Below are 21506 nucleotides of genomic sequence, written 5' to 3'. Positions count from 1 at the left end.
ACATGGGGGAAACAGAGGGAAAATATACAACATGTAATTAGGGAATTGAAACCAGGTGTGTGTGAAAACAAGACAAAACAAATGGAACATGAAAAATGGATCGGTGACGGCGACTGCCGAACACCGCCCGAACAAGGAGAGGAACTGACTTCGGCAGAAGTTGTGACACATGGTTACCATACAGCTTGGGGTTTCTACTCAGCTGTTGTTGTTGGAAGAACTGATTTAGTGGTCTTCCACCATGGCCGCCAGGAGGTGTCGTACGTCACTTGGCAACTCTCTATAGTGGGCTACAGCAGTCATAGTTTTATAGTACAGTAAAGTGGTCTCTTAACACCCCACATAAACAATACTACAGTTTACAATAGAATACTATAGTACTTACTATACAATTCTGTAGTAAACTTAGCCTGGTTGCCATCTCTATTCAGCTATTATGTTCCTCTCCTTGCCACTCCTCTCATTTGCCAAAGAAGACAGTCCTTTCAGCAATCTTCAAATGTGAACATTCTATCATTAATGAGCTTGAGATCAGAGGATTTGATCCTGATTCGATAACCCTCACAGCTATCATCCAATCACAATATTTATGCAAATTAGACTGATAGGAAAACGTTCTAATTTAATTCATAAATTTGATTGGAAGCATTCTAACATTGGGCATTCTGATGTAATACATTTCGTTGTAAACATAAACATTGGGCACAAGGAGAACAGAGGATTCCCGTTTATTGCATTTTTACCAACAACCAATGTGATCACATTACACCAGAGCTCTCACCATTCAAACTTCTCAGTCAGTTCATTGTGAATGCTGTAGCCTATTTTATATCCAGCAAGCAAGAGTAAGATGCTTCTGTCCTCGAAAATACTCTATATATATTTTAATTGCTCAAAATAAGTGACCAAACTATACTGCTACTTCTGGGACATGCATTGGACTAGGCTGGTTCAAGAGCTATACAAGGAATAGAGAGAGGACGGAAGCGAGAGAGGCCAGTGGAGATGCCAGCAGAGATGAACGAATTGCACAAGAAGGGAACAGCGAAGACAGAGATGTGTAAGTTTGAATTCATTTCTAAGGATGGGCTATTAATCCACCATTTGTAGGCTAGCCTACAGTATATATTAGGCCTACAGTGAATTTAGGTGACCACCACCTGTGCTATACAGGCCAGGGACAAAAAATATATATTTATCTGACGCACATTTTGTGAATTGAAGTTAAACATTGACAAATGCTTCAGTTTAATTAAATGTGCAATACAAAAGTACAGTGCCAAGGCCTATTTAATAAAACCCTGACTTTTATAGCATTATGCTATAACACTTTAACATGCAGCTCAACTGGGTGGTTGAGCAAATTTTGACAACCAATTGTAAATTAAATCAAACATATGAGTTTTGTTTGGTATATTTTATCATCTCAACCAATGTCAATTAGTAAAACGATCATGTGGTTTTCATTATCGGACTCTTGTATTTTTGGGTAAAAACCAGGAAGTGAATGTTAGCAAAACCGAAACTCATTAATTGCACATTTTTAGTACTAATTGTGTATAAAATGGGATATTACAAGACTGTAAAATGTTGTTGACTTCGAAAACATCATTTCGGAATGATGAAATTATTAAAATGTTTTTTTTAAAATAATTTTAGGAACTCGTGAAAAATATGCTCTACCAGCCAGTTGATTTGCCCATTTAAAGGAATGCTATTTAGACAAAGGTAGCTATTATGGACAAATATTATTCAGGGATTTTTATGTATGTGCAAATATACAAATCTTTTCATATTCATATCAGTATTTACTGTCTCAGGCCCTGAAGCAAGGATATGCATATTCTTGGTACCATTTGAAAGGAAACACTTTGAAGTTTGTGGAAATGTGAATTGAATGTAGGAGAATATAACACAATAGATAATATTTGGAAACAAAAGTATCATATTTTATTTATATTTCAAATCGTCCTCATTTCACCAGGCCTGTCTGGTTTAACCAGGCCTGTCAAGTAACTGAGGCAGACATAATGTTAACTAATATAAAAAATAGATGAGTTTATCCTAACTGGGACACTGAACCAGCTGGTTGAGATGTTTGCGATGCCTTATCTATCAAATTTTAAACATTAATTTATGGCCTATACTAAGTGTGTGTGTTGTCTTAAGGGTCAAAATATGACCTGCCACTATGTTTAACAGCAGAGAAAAACCCCTAAATGATATTTTTTCAACTTGAAATTTGATTACTTTTCCTAGAGTGACCCCAACATTATAAAAAGTGAAACATTGCCTTTGTTCATATTTCAATGAAAGATGTACACCACCGGGGTACAAAGATTGTCTTAGGGTCATATCTGAAAAACCCACAAAGACACACACACATACACAATGGGAAATTGAGATTATGTGTGCTAATGATTGAACTCAGCCAGCAGCTCCTGAAGAAGATCACCATGATTTAGAAAGAAGAAGTCTGAGCAACAAGGGGGAGAGAGGCCTTCTCATCAAAGTTTGCCTCCACCCCCACCACCACTCTAGTATCTTACCTCCCAAAGAGGAACAAGAATGTGGTCCTCCTGAGCACACTACACAAAGCGGCTGAGATTAGTGATCATGAGGACAGGAAGCCAGCCATCATCCTGGACTACAACCACAACAAAGGAGGCGTGGACAACCTGGAAAAGGTGATTGGAACTTAAAGCTGCAGGAGGATGACTGCCCGCTGGCCCCTGGTCATCTTCCATAACATCATTGACATGTCCTCATACAATCCCTTCATGATATGGAAGAAGGTCAACCCTACCTGGTTGCCTGATAAGCAGAACAAGAGGACGGTGTTCCTGGAGCAGCTGGGAAAGGCACTTGTAACCCCACACATTCAAAGGAGGGAGCGCCTCCCCCGCACAGCAGCCTCTGCAGCACTTGTGAAAGCTGTTCAGGGGGATGAATCTTGTCCTGATCCACCTGAGGCTGCAGCTGGGGCAGGCAAGAGGAGGAGATGCCAATTCTGCCCCCCAAAGAAGGACTGTAAAATAATTACATCTGCAAAGTCCATGCACACACACTTGCATACTGTCCTACATGTGCTAATTAGAGTTGAATGATTTATGTTCTTCACATTTTTGTTTTGTATCTACTTTATTTTATTCTTGTTTATTGTTGTTGTTTATACACCTTGTGGGTGGGGGCAATGGTTAAAAAATGGGAGAAGACTAGTATTTTGTAGTTGAATTCCTCATTGTACAGTATATAAGAATAAATCACTATGTTGCCAAAAAAGTTCAAGACTGTTATTGATTCCCTTCAATAAAATGCATTCAAAATTACTTTCTTACTTTCTGCACATTTCTGCTACTTTCTTAGGCTTTGCAAGTGCTATCTCTTGCTAAAAAAATATGTTTACACCTATGCAGTACCTTTTAGCAATAATAATAATAATAATAAACCTCTACTTCAGTAAAGAAAACAATTATGACAGGTGTGTTGTAATAAAAACGAGTGGTGTCAACTGATTAAATGCAGTCTTTCTGCATTGTGATGAGGGAAAACCCATATATTCACAAAATTTGTGATGAATGACAGGTTGTTTCTTCATGCAAAATAGATTTGGGGTTTAAAATTAAATTAAGCTGTTTTGTTTTAGGGCTTTAGTGAAGGCGGGTCATTTTTTACCCTTAGGACAAGGGGAGTATACAGAATGTTAAGACTGCACAAGGGTTAAAGGGATAATGTAGCCTACATTCTGATGGACTACAGCCAAGATTTGAGCCTAGGTTTTGAATACTTTTTTAGGAAAAGAAAAATGTGATTTGAGTGTGTCTAAGATGCGCTGATGGCTTTGATTGATGGATCCTTTTAGGATGTGTGTGTGTGTGAGTTCGGTTATTCTCTCTATGTCTATTCAGAACGTTTCCTAAAGTAACCTGTTATATTCCTTGTATATCTCAAAATTGAAAAAATGTAAGCAAGTCATGATGACCAGCATATGTGCGAGGAATGACATGTGCCAATTTTATGTTTATTTCCTCTCATTAATGGGATGCAACTGAAGCAAACGTAGCTCGATTAACTCTTGTAGGTTAATATTTTCTGTATAATTATTTCACTCTACTTAGGGAGTCCTCTCTAGCCACTTTGCACATCATGATCTTGCATTGACACTGCCTTCTAACAAGGGAATGACCGCAGCAGGACGTGACGAAATTGTTAAATGTTGTTCTTAAAATTCAAATTCTTTATTGCGCAACATTTGTGCACACCCCTGTTCCACAACGTTGTCATGGAAAATATAAATGTTGTTTCAAACTACCAATCAACAACTGCGCCGTAAATCCGGCTGCATATTGAACGTTGATATTGCTGAAAGGCCAGTCTCTCTGGCAAATGACAGGAGTGGCAAGGAGTGGAATGTTAGCTAAAAAGACTGGTACCCAGACTAGAGTAAACTGCAGTATACTATACTACACACTGTAGTATCCCTCGATCATGTGTACTACTTACTATATAATTGTGTAGTATATTGTAGAATACTATTCACTGTATTAATATACTAATATAACATGTGCATATGCCCCGCCCAATCCTGGCCCTCATATCCAATATGTGCCAGCCATGACTGAAAAACATACATGCCAAGTATAGACCATATTGTGTTCCCTACAGGTTATACAATTTAGTTGAAGCTCTGAACTAAACAGTTCAGACCACAAACCTACTTACATACAGGTTATGGACAATTTGCTCTTTTAGTGTTTGTCTCTTAAGTTCTCAAGGAGAAAGTCCAAAAAAGATACAAAAATCTCATTAAAAAGATAGTAAAACAATCAAATAACACTACAGAAAATAATACAGTATACTACAATAGAAAACACAACAGTGAATACTGTAGTATATACAGTGCCTTCAGAAAGTATTCACACCCCTTGACTTTTTCCACATTGTTGTGAACAGCTTAACTTTAAAATTTATTAAATTGAGATTTTGTGTCACTGGCCTACACACAATGCCCCATAATGTCAAAGTGGAATTATGTTTTTAGAAATGTTTACAAATTCATTACAAATGAAAAGCTGAAATGTTTTTAGTCAATAACTATTCAACCCCTTTGTTATGACCATCCTAAATACATTCAGGAGTAAGAATGTGCTTAACAAGTAACATAATAAGTTGCATGGACTCTGTGTGCAATAATTGTGTTTAACATACATTTTTTTATGACTTCCTCCTTTCTGTACACCACACAAATAATTATCTGTAAGGTCCCTCAGTTGAGCAGTGAATTTCAAAAACAGATTCAACCACTAACACCAGGGAGGTTTGCCAATGCCTCGCAAAGAAGGACACCTATTGGTAGATAGGTAAACATTTAGAGAATCAGACACTGAATATACCTTTGAGCATGGTGAAGTTATTAAATTCACCTTGGATGGTGTATCAATACACCCAGTCACTACAAAGACATAAACATCTTTCCTTACTCAGTTACTGGAGAGGCTGTGATTAGAGAAAACTGAGGATGGCTCAAAAACATTGTAGTTGCTCCACAATACTAACCTAAATGACAGAGTGAAAAGAAAGAAGCCTGTACAGAATAAAAATATTCCAAAACATGCATCCTGTTTGCAATAAGGCACTAAAGTAAAATTGCAAAAAAAGTGGCAGAGAAATTAACTTTATGTCCTGAATACAAGTGTTATGCTTGGGACAAATTCAACTCAACACATCACTGAGTACCACTCTTTGTATTTTCAAACATGGTGGTGGCTGCATCATGTTATGGGTATGATTGTCATCGGCAAGGACTAGGGAGTTTTTTGGGGGATAAAAAATAAACGGAATAGAGATAAGCACAGGCAAAATCCTAGAGGAAAAGCTTGTTGAGTCTGCTTTCCAACAAGCACCAGGAGAGAAATTCACCTTTCAGCAGGACAATAACCTTAATCACAAGGCCAAATATACACTGGAGCTGCTTACTAAGAAGACATGGAATGATCCTGAGTGCCCTAGTTACAGTTTTTACTTAAATCTAATTGAAAATCTTTTGCAAGACTTGAAAATGGCTGTTTAGCAATGATCAACAACCAACTTGAAAGAGCTGGAAGATTAAAGAATAATGTGCAATCTCAGTGCGCAACTCTCATAGAGACTTACCCATAAAGACTCACAGCTGTAATCACCGCCAAAGGTGAATCTAACATGTATTAACACAGGGTTGAATAATTATGTAATCAAGATATATTGTTTTATTTTTTACAAATGTTAGAATTTTTATTCCACTTTGACATCAGAGTAATTTGTGTAGATCGTTGACAAAAAATTACAATTCAATCCATTTTAATTGATTTTTTTCTTTCTTAAAAAACCGTGTCAGAAGCAGTAGAACTGCAAATTGGTTCTGATTGACAGTTGGGTTTTTTGATGTAATAGATGGATAAATAAAGGGTGTGGGTTCCGTAATAAATGACTCCAACTGGGAAAATAGATAGCCTTTGATCTTTATGTGATTGTCACAGTTCATACACATGTTTAATACATCTGTTAGATATAGGTTTCAGACATTAGACAACTTTAAATCAACAATTGATTTCCCAGTCATAACAAAAGGCATGGCACGGCTACACAGTTACACAGTACCTGTTGCATTATTGGAACATCTTCTCCAAACATGTCTGTTTTTTCAAGTCACCCAGCTGTGATCCAGCCTCTCCCCTTGATTCTCTCGCTCTTCGTTCTTTCCAATAAGAGGATAATAAAACACTGTAGGGAAGTTGCTTGTGCTTTCAAGGGGAGTCACAGGGACATGAGAGGAGGGCAGACTGACTGACACTCAGACATTACCTGTCTTCATCTCCATTGTGAGGTAAGGTTTTGTGGCTCTTACTGTAAAATGTACCTCTATGGTTGAGAACTATGACCTCGATAATGCTTGTGTGTCCTATTTCTATTATGATATGACACAGGCCACAGTGTGAAAATGTGTTTGTTTGCTATTGGGAAATGACCTCGGCAGAGTTAACATTGTCAGGGTCAAGGGTCATATTTGTATGGCTGCAGCTCATTCCTTGTCATGGTTGTTGATATGGTTGTTGGTGCCATTATGCTCCGGTGGCCCTTCTATAAATAGCCCTCTTTCAAATCACCTGGGTAACGGTGAGGGTGACGGTTCTCACTTAGGTAAGTCCATAAAATACACTGGGCTACACTGAGCTGAGCTGCCCTCTCTGCAATGATAGAGATGAAGCCATTGGATCTGTCACTGCGTCATCGAGAAACATGCTACAAGCAGAACTGGAGGTCATGACGCTCAAACAATCTGCTAATGTTCTGCCATGGCTAATTCGTGCCTGCGGCCTGGTGCCATCCCTGAATGACCGTCTGCAGGACATGACCTGCTACAGAGGACCACAGTGAATCTCAGCCTCTCACTGGGGAAAATACGTATATAGTGTATGTGGACACCCTTTCAAATTAGTGGATTCGGCTATTTCAGCCACCCCAATTGCTGACAGGTGTATAGAATCGAGCATGCAATTTCCATAGACAAACATTGGCAGTAGAATGGTCAGTTCGGCAAATTACTGCCCTGCTAGAGCTACCCCGGTCAACTGTAAGTGCTGTTATTGTGAAGTGGAAATGTCTGGGCGCAACAAGGGCTCAGCCGCGAAGTGGTAGGCCTGACAAGCTCAGAGAACGGGTCTGCCGAGTGCTGAAGCGTGTAGCGTGTAAAAATCATCTGTCCTCGGTTGAAACACTCAGTACCGAGTTCCAAACTGCCTCTGAAAGCAACTTCAGCACAATAACTGTTCATTGGGAGCTTCATGAAATGGGTTTCCATGGCCAAAACAGCAGCACATAAGCCTAAGATCAACATGCGCAATGCCAAGCATTGGCTGGAGTGGTGTCCAGCTCGCTGCCATTGGACTCTGGAGAAGTGGAAACGTGTTCTCTGGAGTGATGAAATACGCTTCACCATCTGGCAGTCCAATGGACGAATGTAGATTTGGCAGATGCCAGGAGAACGCTATCTGCCCGAATGCAAAGTGCCAACTGTAAAGTTTGGTGGAGGAATAATGGTCTGGGGCTGGTTAGGGTTTGGGCTAGGCCCCTTAGTTCCAGTGAAGGGAAATCTTAACGCTACAGAATACAATGAGGTCCATACAGAAATGGTTTGTCAAGATCGGTGTGGAAGAACTTGACTGGCCTGCACAGAACCCTGACCGCAACCCCATCGAACACCTTTGGGATGAATTGGAATCCCAACTGTGAGCCAGGCCTTATCACCCAACAGCAGTGCTCAACTTCACTAATGCTCTTGTGGCTGAATAGAAGCAAGTCCCTGCATCAATGTTCCGACATCTAGTGGAAAGCCTTCCCAGAAGAGTGGAGGCTGTTATAGTAGAAAAGGGGGGACCAACTCCATATTAATGCCCATGATTCTAGAATAAAGAAATGTTCGACAAGCAGGTGTCCACATACTTTGGTCATGTAGTGCAATAGAATTGGGGTTACCAATTAGAGTTGTATTTGATACCAGTTAAATGTCAATCAAGACACTAATTAGCTACTCTTTAAAGTAACTAATTGAATGGAAAAAAGTATTTATACTGTCCAAAAACTCCTACGGGCAGTAGAACGCTGAAGGGCAGCTGAAGTTGAGCTGAGAAGAACCAATGCCGAAAAACGAATGATCTTCCATTTCATAATTTAAATAATCCCTCCAAAATTTGGCAAGTAGTGAAAGGTTTGGCGTGCAAAAAAAGTTACACAGCTTCCCAAACAATTGTTGGTAGACACACAGATTGTAACTGAGATAACCTCTATTCTGAAAGCCTTAAAATCAGCATTTTCTAGATGCAGGCAGTTTATATGAAAAGGTCAAAGGTATAAAACAGCCCCTTATGAATTTCCCTTACACCCCTGTGCACTCCTTCGCCAGGTTCTCCTTCTCATCCTTCTCCGTTCCAGAAGTGCGTAAAGGCTTGAAATAATTTGATAGAAAGAAATCCCCTGGCCCTTAAGGTCTAGATCTCCACCTCCTACGCCTAGCTGCAGACATCAACGCTCCCCCTTAACATGTATTTTTAACTTCTCGCTTGACATTAAGGAAATCCCGAAGTTATGGAAATGTGCTTTTGTACTGCCTCTCCTGAAAGGTGGAGATCCTTCGCTACTTGACAACTATCGACCCATGTCAACACCGTCTGTATGTAATGTGGTCTGTGTGTAGCTTGTGTAGAGGAGTCAGGCGCAGGACAGCAGATATGAGTAAATAAACGTAATATACTCAAAATAGACAAATATAATACAATAAAGCGAGCACACATAACGGACCGTCTTACATATAAAACAATTACTCACAAACAAACATGGGGGAACAGAGGGTTAAATAATGAACAAGTAATTGGGGGATTGAAACCAGGTGTGTAAGACAAAGACAAAACAAATGGAAAATGAAAAGTGGATCGGCGATGGCTAGAAGGCTGGTGACGTCGACCGCCGAACGCCGCCTGAACAAGGAGAGGGACCGACTTCGGCGGAAGTCGTGACACTGTACTGTCTAAGGTACTGGAGTCCATAGTTAGTAGGCAGCTGAAGGCCTACCTCCAAGAAAACAACATCTTAAATGGAATGCAATTAGGTTTAAGGGGTGGCCACTGCACTGTTTCAGAAACATTGAAGGTTTTAAATGACATCCACTGTGCTCTTGACAAGAAGTTACATTGTGTGTCTGTCTTTACTGATTTGTCGAAGGCATTTGACACCGTGGACCTTGCTCTGTTGGTGTAAAGGTTAAAATGTTGTGGAATTACTGTTCAATCTCTAGATTGGTTTATAAATTAGTTAGCAAATCGTGCACAATGTGTAATGGCGGATGGTTGTAAATCTGACTCCATAGAGTTGTGCTCAGGTGTTTCGCAAGCTCCTATTTTGGGCCCACTGTTGTTCATTTTGTATATCAATAACGTTAGGGATCACATTGAAACAGATGTTCATTTTTATGCAGATGATACTGTTCTTTATTCAAGTGGTAGCAGTTTATCTTTAGCTTTTGAAAATGTCCAAAGATAATTTACCACCATTCAAAATAATCTGTATGATCTGAAGCTGGTTCTGAATTCGGGTAAAACAAAATGCATGGTATTTTCAAATGCCAGGCATGTTACTAATAATGTCATTGCTACATTGGATGAACATACTATACAGCAAGTCAAAGTGTATAAATATTTGGGAGTGTGGGTAGATGACAAGCTGAGCTTCACTGTTCATGTGGAGAACTTGATAAGGAAGCTCAAACTGAGAATGTTTTTATTAATGGCATAAGGCTTGTTTTTCTCATGAGCCCAGGAAGGAGCTGGTACCATATACATTACTGGTGACCTTTAGATTTTAGTTATGTTATCTACAGTACCAGTCAAAAGTTTGGACACCTACTCATTCAAGGATTTTTCTTTATATTTACAATTTTCTACATTATAGAATAATAGTGACGACATAAAAACTATGAAATAACATGTAGTAAGCAAAAAAAGTGTTAAACAAATCAAATATATTTTATATTTTATGTTCTTCAAAGTAGCCATCCTTTGCCTTGATGACAGCTTTGCACACTCTTGGCGTTCTCTTAATGAGCTTCACCTGGAATGCTTTTCCAACAGTCTTGAAGGACATATGCTGAGCACTTGTTGGCTGCTTTTCCTTCACTCTGCGGTCCAACTCATTCCAAATCATCTGCTCCCGAGTGGCACAGCGGTCTACGGCACTGCATCTCAGTGCTAGAGGCGTCACTTTAAATCCTGGTTCGATCCTGGGCTGTTTCACAACCGGCCGTGATTGGGAGTCCCACAGGGTGGCGCATAATTGGCCCAGCGTAGTCCGGGATAGGGTTTGCCCGGGGTAGGCCGCCATTGTAAATAAGAATTTGTTCTCAACTGACTTGCCTAGTTAAATAAAGGTTAAATAAAAAAATCTAATAAAAATTGGGTTGAGGTTGGGTGATTGTGAAGGCCAGGTCATCTGATGCAGCACTCCATCACTCTGTGTTGGGTCATTGTCCTCTTGAAAAACAAATTATAGTCCCACTAAGAGCAAACCAGATGTGATGGCGTATTGCTGCAGAATGCTGTGGTAACCATGCTGGTTAAGTGTACATTGAATTCTAAATAAATCAGACAGTGTCACCAGAAAAGCACCTCCACACCTCCTCTTCCATGCTTCACGGTGGGAACCACACATGCGGAGATCATCTGTTCACCTACTTTGCATCTCACAAAGACACCGCGGTTGGAACCAAAAATCTAAAATTTGGACTCATCAGACCAAAGGACAGATTTCCTCTGCAGCAGAGGTAGCTCTGGCTCTTCCTTTCCTGTGGCGGTCGTCATGAGACCCAGTTTCATCATAGCGCTTGATGGGCTATCTTCTGTATACCACCCCTACCTTGTCACAACACAACTGATTGGCTCAAACGCATTAAGAAGGAAAGAAATTCCACAAATTAACTTTTAAAAAGACACCTGTTAATTGAAAGGCATTCCAGGTGACTACCTCATAAAGCTGGTTGAGAGAATTCCAAGAGTGTGCAAAACTGTCATCGAGGCAAAGGGTGGCTACTATGAAGAACCTCAAATATATTTGTTTAACACTTTTCTGGTTACTACATGATCCCATATGTGTTATTTCATAGTTTTGATGTCTTCACTATTATTCTACAATGTAGAAAATAGTAAAAATAAATAAAAACCCTGGAATGAGTAGGTGTGTCCAAACTTTTGACTGCTACTGTATATGCAGGCCTCAACCACTACCCTGAGAGCATTTGATTCAGTATATCATGCGGCCCTCCAGTTCATTACAAATCAAAAACGTCCAACACATCATTGTGATCTCTACAGCACCGTTGACTCGTCGTCATTGATCTTGCGTAGGCTTAAACACTGGTATACACTGATTTATATGGCCATATTGGGTTAAATGCCACTTTATCTTAATCAGGTCAGTAAATAAATATAATTTACGATTCCTTTCTCATTTGCTTTTAACAGTAGCAAGAATTAGAACATGTCATGGTGGAAATAGTTTGAGTTAGTCAAGTCCGTGGTCCTGGACATTAAAACATTTGATGATCTAGTCACGTTGGTGGAGTTTAAACACTTGGTCGATGTAAATATCAGAGAAGAGTGTAATTGTCTTTAGGACAGCAGTTTTTAAGTTATGACACTTGTGTTTCTTTACGTAATATGTAATTGTTGTATTGTATGTGTGTCTATAGTTTTGTTCAATGTTGTGTCAGTGTATGTCAGTTGTTTTGTCTGAATCTGTTCCCCCTGTGGCTATAGGACCAGGTCTCTCTTGAAAAATAGATTTTATCTCAATGAGAAAAACCTGTAGAAATAAAGCTTAAATAAACAATTAAAACAATTCTCTGTGTGCATGAATGGACAAAGACTGTGTGGGATGGGACACTGTGGACCAAAGCATCTGTACCCAAAGCATATAACACTCGACACCACTGACTTCCAGGCCTCCTGCTGTTATGCTAATCTCAGAGGGGATGGGGCCAGAGCTAGTGTGCCATGGCCAACATTTTATGGCAGAATAAGGTGGTACCCAGTGGGTTGGACTTTTCTAAGTTGTGCATGGAGGATATTGTGCCTGCAACAAAATGGACTGGCAAGAACAGGATGAGTTCCTGTCACGGTAAGTGTCAAATATGCACCACAACATCCCATCATCCTCTCTGCATGACCCCTGAAGGCATTAGCACAACCGATTTGACTCAGTGCTTGGTGCATGTGGTGCTGAGGGCTGCCTCACTTGTGCTGCACCGTGGCAGTGTCAATATGAATTAAATTCAATATTAAATGCTTCTGTGGAGAATTCCAATGCTTCTCAGTAATGCATGGGGAGTCATGATCGAGTGTTGATGTGCCTCAGTAAAACAACCAATGGCAAATTGCTTTGTCACACACACACCCACTCAATAAATCCTTCACACTGGTCCCAGTAACACCTCATTTAAAAAAAGTCTCATACTGTCGTCTGACTTTTGTAAAATCACCATTCATACATACCCACAGGTTCCAGGCAGTCACTGTAACGCTTCTACTGTAAGGTATCTTACCTGCTAATGAGGAGCATGACGAACACTCTCCCTCCAGAGCGGAGCACAGCCATCATTGCTGGAGGTGTGGAGGTGTCTAGTGGAGTCTATCTGAAATAAGAGGATACAGAGAAAACTAAATCCATAAACATAGGTATACTCAGTCTGTTGTGTTTTGACGAGTACAGTTTGTACCAGCATTTTCAATGCACGCACTAGTTCACATATGTTCATCTACTGAATAATATTTCGTTCAGAACCAGTGAAAATTACTCCCAAACCCCAGTCTTTTCAGGTGCTGTTTTCAAACTCAAATTAGCTGAGGGGCATCACAGATGTTTCTGAGCCTTCTGTGTTGTTTTTGTAACAGCACACTGTCGACCTCCTTGGTCATCTTATGACTGAACTGACATATATCATCCAGATTCCCCCATTTGTCTTGTGCTGTTATACAGAGAAGTCAGCACATCTTTGGCTGGAAGTCATCCTCCCAACAACCAACTCATTAAGCTACTAACATGACCGCAGGGCTTCATTTGAACTGCATAATCACATCACAATAATGACTTATCTGAAACGTCTACTCAAGCATTAAGCTCTCGGTTTAGGTAGAGACAATGAAAGATAGTTCATTACTACCTTCCTTAGAAAGCACTCCCTTTAAGGATTTTGAAATGACTGCACATTTAGCTGTTGGGTGAAAAGGAATGTAGCTGCAAAATGATATGCTACTGTAGGCATCATCAACTGCAGCGTTACCTAGTAATGCTTAGTGACAGAAATGTGCTCTCTTTGTACTGGATTTAATTAATAAACAGATTGTTACAAACCCCTTTGGCCCTACAGGCTACGGGGATGGAAACGAGACCCGTAACATATCTCATGCAAATCATAATAGTAAAAAGGAACAGTGAGAACTAAAAGAAATCCACAGACAACTTAAACCTCCCGTCAAACACTTCTGGTTTATTTTAAACACACGGTAATGGGGTGTGGGAAAAAGGGGCTGAGCTGGACCCAAGGAAATAAATAATAAATATCCAAAAACTCCTACGCTGGTCTTGCTTCAAGCACAGCTAGCTAACTAACCAATAAAATACAGTGGGTGGTCTAACTAGGGTTCTAAGACAAAGTAGGGTACTTAGACAAAGTATTCCAACGGGCGACTAGGCTTTGTACCCCCTTTTCCCACCAACAGTCATGAACCACAACAATACAAACTCACATAATTACAGACAAAGTGAGATAGAGAGAGAACAACTGACTGGGTTTTTAAACCAAGGGGATGTGATTGGGTAAGGAAAAGGAGCAGGCGTCTTCAGTGGCGACTGATTGGCGAAACCTGTGACTAGGGCAGAAGGAAAGAAAACAAATACACACACAGGATACCTATATCCGTAACACAGATGCATTGTGTTATTTTATACAACGGGTGGGTCTAATCGTGAATGCTGATTGGTTAAAAGCGCATTCCAGCTGGTGTCTATTTCACAAGTTACCACCGGCTAAACCTATGACGTTAAAATGCGTATTTACTGTGTTCCATCTGACTGTGCAATCCAGCCCAGCCAGGCAAGTTATAAACTTGATCTCCACTATAAAAAGCTTTTAGACATTATCTCACATTTCTTTTAGACTTACATTTAGTTTTCAACAGCTGAAATTTGTATAAACCTTTGTCTGGCTCTCCGACATTTGCAACATTGTTTCAATATTCCAATTCGATCTCCAGCTGTCCCATAGTAATGAACGTGTAGGGGTCGGGAGTTGGCACGGAACAGACAGGCAGGCAGCGTTTCTCAGCCAGTCGAAATCACGAATCAGCTGACATCATTTTTATGGATATATACAAAGAAATGTCAACTGAAAAAGGTCAAAACGAAACGAAGTGCAGATAGTTTGCAGTCTTTCCATCTTCAGTTTGAAGTGATTGTGTTAGATGTGTTGTTGGCAAGCTCCTCTTAACATCAGTGTCCTGACGAGTGAGCAAATTTTCGATGACAGGCGAAATCACACCTCATTAGGTTATTGGTATGGATGTACCCAAATAAATATCACTAGAAAACAGCTTGAACAAATGCAAATGCAGCGACTTTGCTGTTATTCTGGCTCCATCATTTTTGGCATGAATTTAAGTTAGCCGTAGTTGGCTAGCTAGCAAGGGATAAGAAAGTTGCCAGCCAGTATGGCAATGAAACATTTAGAACAAACGACTGGGTCGCTTCTATAGATACAGAAAAAAAAGACTGAACAACTGGGTCGAGTCTCTAGCAACTGAACCGATAAAACGAACGACCAGCCGGCTTGGGTAGCAACCCTAGATTTGTGTTGGAACTATATCTTGTGTAAGGATGAAATAGTATGAATACATTTATAGAAATAACGTTTTTAATGAAAATATGGCAATCATTATTTGAATATGTTGGTGACCCGTTATACAGTTTGGAGGTTGGTTGGAGTCATTAATACTTGTTTTTCAACCACTCCACAAATTTCTTGTTAACAAACTATAGTTTTAGCATGTCGGTTAGGACATCTACTTTGTGCATGACACAAGTAATTTTTCCGACAATTGTTTACAGACAGATTATTTCACTTATAACTCACTATATCACAATTCCAGTGGGTCAGAAGTTTACATACACTAAGTTGACTGTGCCTTTAAACTGCTTGGAAAATTACAGAAATTATGTCATGGCTTTAGAAGCTTCTGATAGGCTAATTAACATCATTTGAGTCAATTGGAGGTGTACCTATGGATGTATTTCAAGGCCTACCTTCAAACACAGTGCCTCTTTGCTAGACATCATGGGAAAATCTAAAGAAATCAGCCAATTGTAGACCTCCACAAGTCTGGTTCATCCTTGGGAGCAATTTCCAAACACCACGTTAATCTGTACAAACAATAGTATGCAAGTATAAACACCATGGGACCACGCAGCCATCATACCACTCAGGAAGGAGACACATTCTGTCTCCTAGAGATGAATGTACTTTGGTGCGAAAAGTGAAAATCAAACCCAGCAAAGGACCTTGTGAAGATGCTGGAGGAAACAGGTACAAAAGTATCTATATCCACAGTAAAATGACTCTTATATCGTCATAACCTGAAAGGCCACACAGTAAGGAAGAACCCACTGCTCCAAAACCATCATAAAAAAGCCAGACTACGGTTTGCAACTCCACATGGGGACAAAGATCATACTTTTTGGAGAAATGTCCTCTGGTCTGATGAAACAAAAATAGAACTGTTTGGCCATTATGACCATTGTTATGTTTGGAGGAAAAAGTGGGATGCTTGCAAGCTGAAGAACACCATCCCAACCACGAAGCACGGGTGTGGCAGCATCAGGTTGTGGGGGTGCTTTGCTGCAGGATGGACTGGTGCACTTCACAAAATAGATGGCATCTAGAGAGGAGGAAAACTATGTGGATATATTGAAGCAACATCTCAAGACATCAGTCAGGAAGTTAAAGCTTGGTCGCAAATGGGTCTTCCAAATGGACAATGACCCCAAGCATATTTCCAAAGTTGTGGCAATATGGCTTTAGGAAAACAAAGTCAAGGTATTGGAGTGGCCATCACAAAGGCCTGACAACAATCTTATAGAAAATTTGTGGGCAGAACTGAAAATGCGTGTGAGAGCAAGGAGGCCTACAAACCTGATTCAGTTACGCCATCTCTGTCAGGAGGAATGGGCCTCAATTCACCCAACTTATTGTGGGAAGCTTGTGGAAGGCTACCTGAAATGTTTGACCCAAATTAAACAACTTAAAGGCAATGCTTTATGTAAACTTCTGACCCACTGGGAATGTGATGAAAGAAATAAAAGCTGAAATAAATCATTCTCGCTATTATTATTCTAATATTTCACATTCTTAAAATTAAGTGGTGATCCTAACTGACCTAAGACAGGGAATTTTTACTAGGATTAAATGTCAGGAATTGTGAAAAACTGAGTTTAAATGTATTTGGCTAAGGTGTATGTAAATTTACGACTTCAACTGTATAAAAGTGATAATGCCCTCGACTTCGTCTTGGACCTAACAACATCCATGCCAATATATCCTCCAAACTCACTTAAATAATCACAGATGATGAAGACCTAATATTTGCATCTCTTGAAATTTATTTTGGTTGGTTTATTGGACAGTCCTTGGTCTTCACTCAGCAAGTAGGAAAATAAGATGAAATTAAATGTCAAATAAACCCATTAACGCGAGACAAATGGTTCGAAACACGCAGCCGAGGACGGATTCTGGAAATTATGCAGTCTTTATCAATAAAACAGAGTTGTTAAAATTTGAAAAAGTCCACGATAATCATTCCTCATCTATGGTCAAATTTTGCTTTATTGGAATTCTTTGTCAGTTCATGCGTAAAGAAGCACTGGACTGATCTGAGGTTTACTGGACTAATCTGTGGGCTGAACACAGCTGAACACATCAATAAATGTACATGAACGTAACATAACCCTTTTAATCAATTTCTCAGACAGCTGTCAATCATCCAGCCCGCAATGCTAGTGTCACCCTGCCACCAGAGGGTAATGTCACCCCAATATTACAAAACATCCAATCAATGCAAATGAAGGCACACAACCTCACAAACACTGTACATCCTAAGATTGCACACTTAAATTCAGATAATCACACTCTTGCATACACTGAACAGACTAGCATACAGCACCTTCATTAAATTTGTTGAAGTCAAAAGTCAATAAAGCTTTTCAGTCATCTCCAAACCACAAAGCACTAGCTATTTTAAGATATGAGGCCATACATATTTATGTCACTGTCTCAATTATTTTCAGTGTAGGGGCCTGTTGCCTAATCTGCCCTGTCCAGCTGTGCTTAAGTACATTATGTCTGTCAGCTAAAATTCTACTTGTCACCCACAAATCCACTGACCACCCTCAAACACACAGCAGTGTCTAATTAAACCTCTCAAGAGAAACCTCTTTCAGCCATATTTCAGAATCCTGTCATCTTGTCTACCATTTGATTTTAAGCTGACTTGAAAAGGGCAAAAGTGTGTGGAAAAAATATATACGTTTGAGTTACTGAGCACATGATCAAATGTTCTGCCCTTTTCTGTGTTTTCTCACTTCCCGCCTGGTGTGCTTGGTGAGTCACCTCTTTGTCAGACCCCCTCGTGGTCTTGATTTTGAATTTTTTTCCCTGTCCTGTATCCTGACTTGTTCCCTGACCTCTTAAGGCAACTGGGACTGAGACCCTGACCACTGACTTATACCATTTTTGCACTACCGGCCAAGCGCAACCAAGTCAAGCCGGGCTGTACTGAGCTGGCCAGTTTACGCATCCACCATCGACAGTGTGGAAAAATATCAGAGTCAGCAGAGTTTGTTTTGGGTCGGTGTAACGAACGTGAGTAGGGTTCACGGTCTCGTGATAAGATAACCCTGCCTGCGACATCAAAAACAGTGTCACTCTCAGCCCAAGACTAATATACAGTACCTCTTGGTGTAATGGTCAAACGTTGCTTTCTCCAATGGGAAACAGGTATTATAGTACGCACTACATCCCACACTGCTGTAGCATTTAGAGCTGAGCTGATTTTATAAATATGTTCCACCAGCCCAGCTCGCCTCTCTTACAGGCACAGCAGGCCCTGAGGACTTTGTCTGAGCAGTCAGCTAACCACAGCGGATCCCTCTCCTATGCAACACTCTGTTTCGTCTGCGAGTTCTGATGTTTTGATTTGGGCTCTAATTGACTTATCCTCCTCATCATTCCAGACAAGTTTCTGGCTCCAGTTGCCCTGCATCAGCGTAGGGATGCTTGTGACCTTGCCTTCGCCTCCTAAAACATTACGGGAAATCTGCAGGCTTTGAGTGGATATGAATGTGGTTGGAAAGGAGCTTGCATTTTGAGATGGTGGTGCTGGTGGTGGCGGTATTGATGAAGATGATGATGATGAGAACGATCAAAGAAGAAGAAAATGAAGAAGACAATCAAATATTTTTTGTTGAATAAAATATCACTCTAAAAACAGTTGATCTGAATGTACATCTGGACACTGTGACAGCTTGAGGGACTGGTTGGGTACATCAGGACAATTTTTGGCATCAGACCTCATCCCAGATGAGTGATGACAGTGCCACTGCAACATCCCAAGTCGGACAGGGCACAAAGGGCCACACGGATGAGACAGCCAGGTCAGTCCAAACCCAAATGTCCCTGGCCCTCACTCCCATGATGCACCTGGGCCAGAGAGTGGGTGGTTGGGAGATGAGGCCCATCAATCTGAATCAGGAAGGAGGGATGAGCCACCTGGTGCTCTGTGCCACCCTCCAGGTCCCAGCTGCACCCATACCTCATCATCTCATAGCACTGCCTGTCTGCCCAACCACCAATTCTGCAGAGTAATGTTTGCACAGGGCATAGTCTCTACCCACACAGCATATAACGAGCACAGCAGGGAGGAAAAAGGGGAGATATACAGATAGAAAGGAGTTTCTTACCACTGTGCATCATCCAATACATGTTTGTTGCCTTTGGATTACTTTTTAAAATGCGTTAAATCTGCTATGTTGTCACTGGGTGGGAAGAGGAAATGACATTCTGAGCTCTGGAGTTTCTTGCTTGGAAAATGGCTGTGTGGTTTTTCTTGTCTAGGCGCTGTCCTAACATAATCTAATGTTATGCTTTCGCCGTAAAGCCTTTTTGAAATCGGACAATGTGGTTGGATTAATGAGAAGTGTATCTTTAAAATGGGATATAATAGTTGTATGTTTGAGAATTTGGAATTATGAGATTTTTGTTGTTTTGAATTTGGCGCCCTGCTATTTCACTGGCTGTTGAATAGTGTGGCTGTGCAAATGGTTTAAGCATACTGCGGTGAGATTTGTTGAAACATAAAAATATAGCAAAATAAATAAGTAACATTGTGTTTTTTTACAGAGCTGCACCAGAACAGAGACAGTTGTCTTGGCTGTTTCTCAAATCACACAAATATACATATATTTGGGAGAGAGGGACATTTCAAAACCTCCAGCCTCCATGAACAGGTCAAGTGTTTCTATTTTCTTTCGAGATAAGATCAGACTTGACTCCTCATTTGTATACACTACTTGATTACATGAAACAACATCAATGTACTCTAGAGCTGTTTGGTGCTTCAGAACTCTTGCCAACCGCTGATAGCTATCTTTAATCTGATAGGCTTCATAGCCTGAGGGTAGCAATAGGCTAAAGTGGAAATTACTAGGGATGTGCATCTCTCCTTTCACAAACAGTTCGATACGCATCTAGATACATTGGGTCCTATATGGTGCGTTTCGGTTTGATTAGGGGAACAAATTGATATGATTCAGTTTGATTCGATACACTAACATTTTTTTGCATGAACATATTCATTTTCCATTTTAAATGAATATCTGCTGCTGGATCTGTCTGAGATGACTTCTCTAAGATGAGTGTGTGCGTGTGTGTGTGTGTTTGCACCTAAGCTTTGTCATGGCTAGAAGGGATTCATCTTTTGTCAGATTACTGTCAAAAATCGCATTTTAAAACCCTAACCATTATTTCGACAAAAGCTGGTTCCCTTCCAGCCATTGCCCCTGAGCTGAGCCATAGGGCAGGCTGAGCATCTACCACCCCACTATCAATTTATCCCCCCCCCTTTTTTTGGAGCTAGTACTATGTCAACATTTATCTTTTGAAATTAGCATGACATTTAGCCAATTAATATAATGCAACTTTGTAATTTTACACCCATCTCAAAAGCCAATAGTTTAGACGTTCGGGAATTTTGCTGGAGAACTTATCCAGCTTTTTCTAATGAATGCCAGCACGCACAACTCGCAGAAATGATTGATGTACTTTATGAAATTACCTGTTATTTTAAAAATAACCAAATATAAATACTGACTGTTAAAAGCAACATTTTCAAAATATGTTTTATTGCGAACCTGAACAATCTAAATAAAATCGGAATAATTGAAAACCCCAATCAACAGTTGGATATGAGTTGAGTCCACTCCGATTAGCTATGGTAAAACATAATTTTCTACAGCGCATTTGGTAATGGTAACAAATGTCCCTGCAAATTACATTGGTTGTCATTCAACTAATAAAGCCTATGATTTGATATTGCAAAAGCCATATCCTAATCTGAATGCTGACGGTGCCGAGCAGATGTACGAACAGCCTAGAACAGAGAAAGACCTACCTTGTTGGCGTGATTAGCTGTCTACCGCACTGTGCGACGTGCGCACGCACAGTTATCAGACAGTCACACGCAGTTACATGCATACAAGTTCGGTGGGCTACTGAACTGAAGGAGAGGACACATCGATTGTCACAACAGATAAGAAGAATTTTCGGAATAAAATAATATGAGTAGAAAACATTAGTGAAACGGAGATTCGTAATGTTTGAA

The 21506-nt window shown here is 40.2% G+C and overlaps 1 protein-coding gene across 2 annotated transcripts in view; it reads right to left on the bottom strand.

The window, feature by feature from the left end:
- LOC115193958 (gamma-aminobutyric acid receptor subunit pi) overlaps positions 1–21506 on the bottom strand; it is a 64761-nt gene that overhangs the window by 41868 nt on the left and 1387 nt on the right. The window contains exon 2 of one of the 2 annotated variants that reach the window (XM_029753118.1): positions 13124–13238. In XM_029753118.1, coding sequence (XP_029608978.1) covers positions 13124–13179 — 56 coding nt within the window. In that variant the 5' untranslated portion in view covers positions 13180–13238. The remainder of the gene's footprint in view (positions 1–13123; positions 13239–21506) is intronic. The other variant, XM_029753117.1, reaches the window with a different exon arrangement.

Source organism: Salmo trutta, chromosome 5, assembly GCF_901001165.1.
Source record: "Salmo trutta chromosome 5, fSalTru1.1, whole genome shotgun sequence".
Lineage (NCBI taxonomy): Eukaryota > Metazoa > Chordata > Actinopteri > Salmoniformes > Salmonidae > Salmo > Salmo trutta.
Note: the sequence above shows the minus strand (reverse complement) of the source record. Positions and strands in the feature narration are given on the sequence as shown.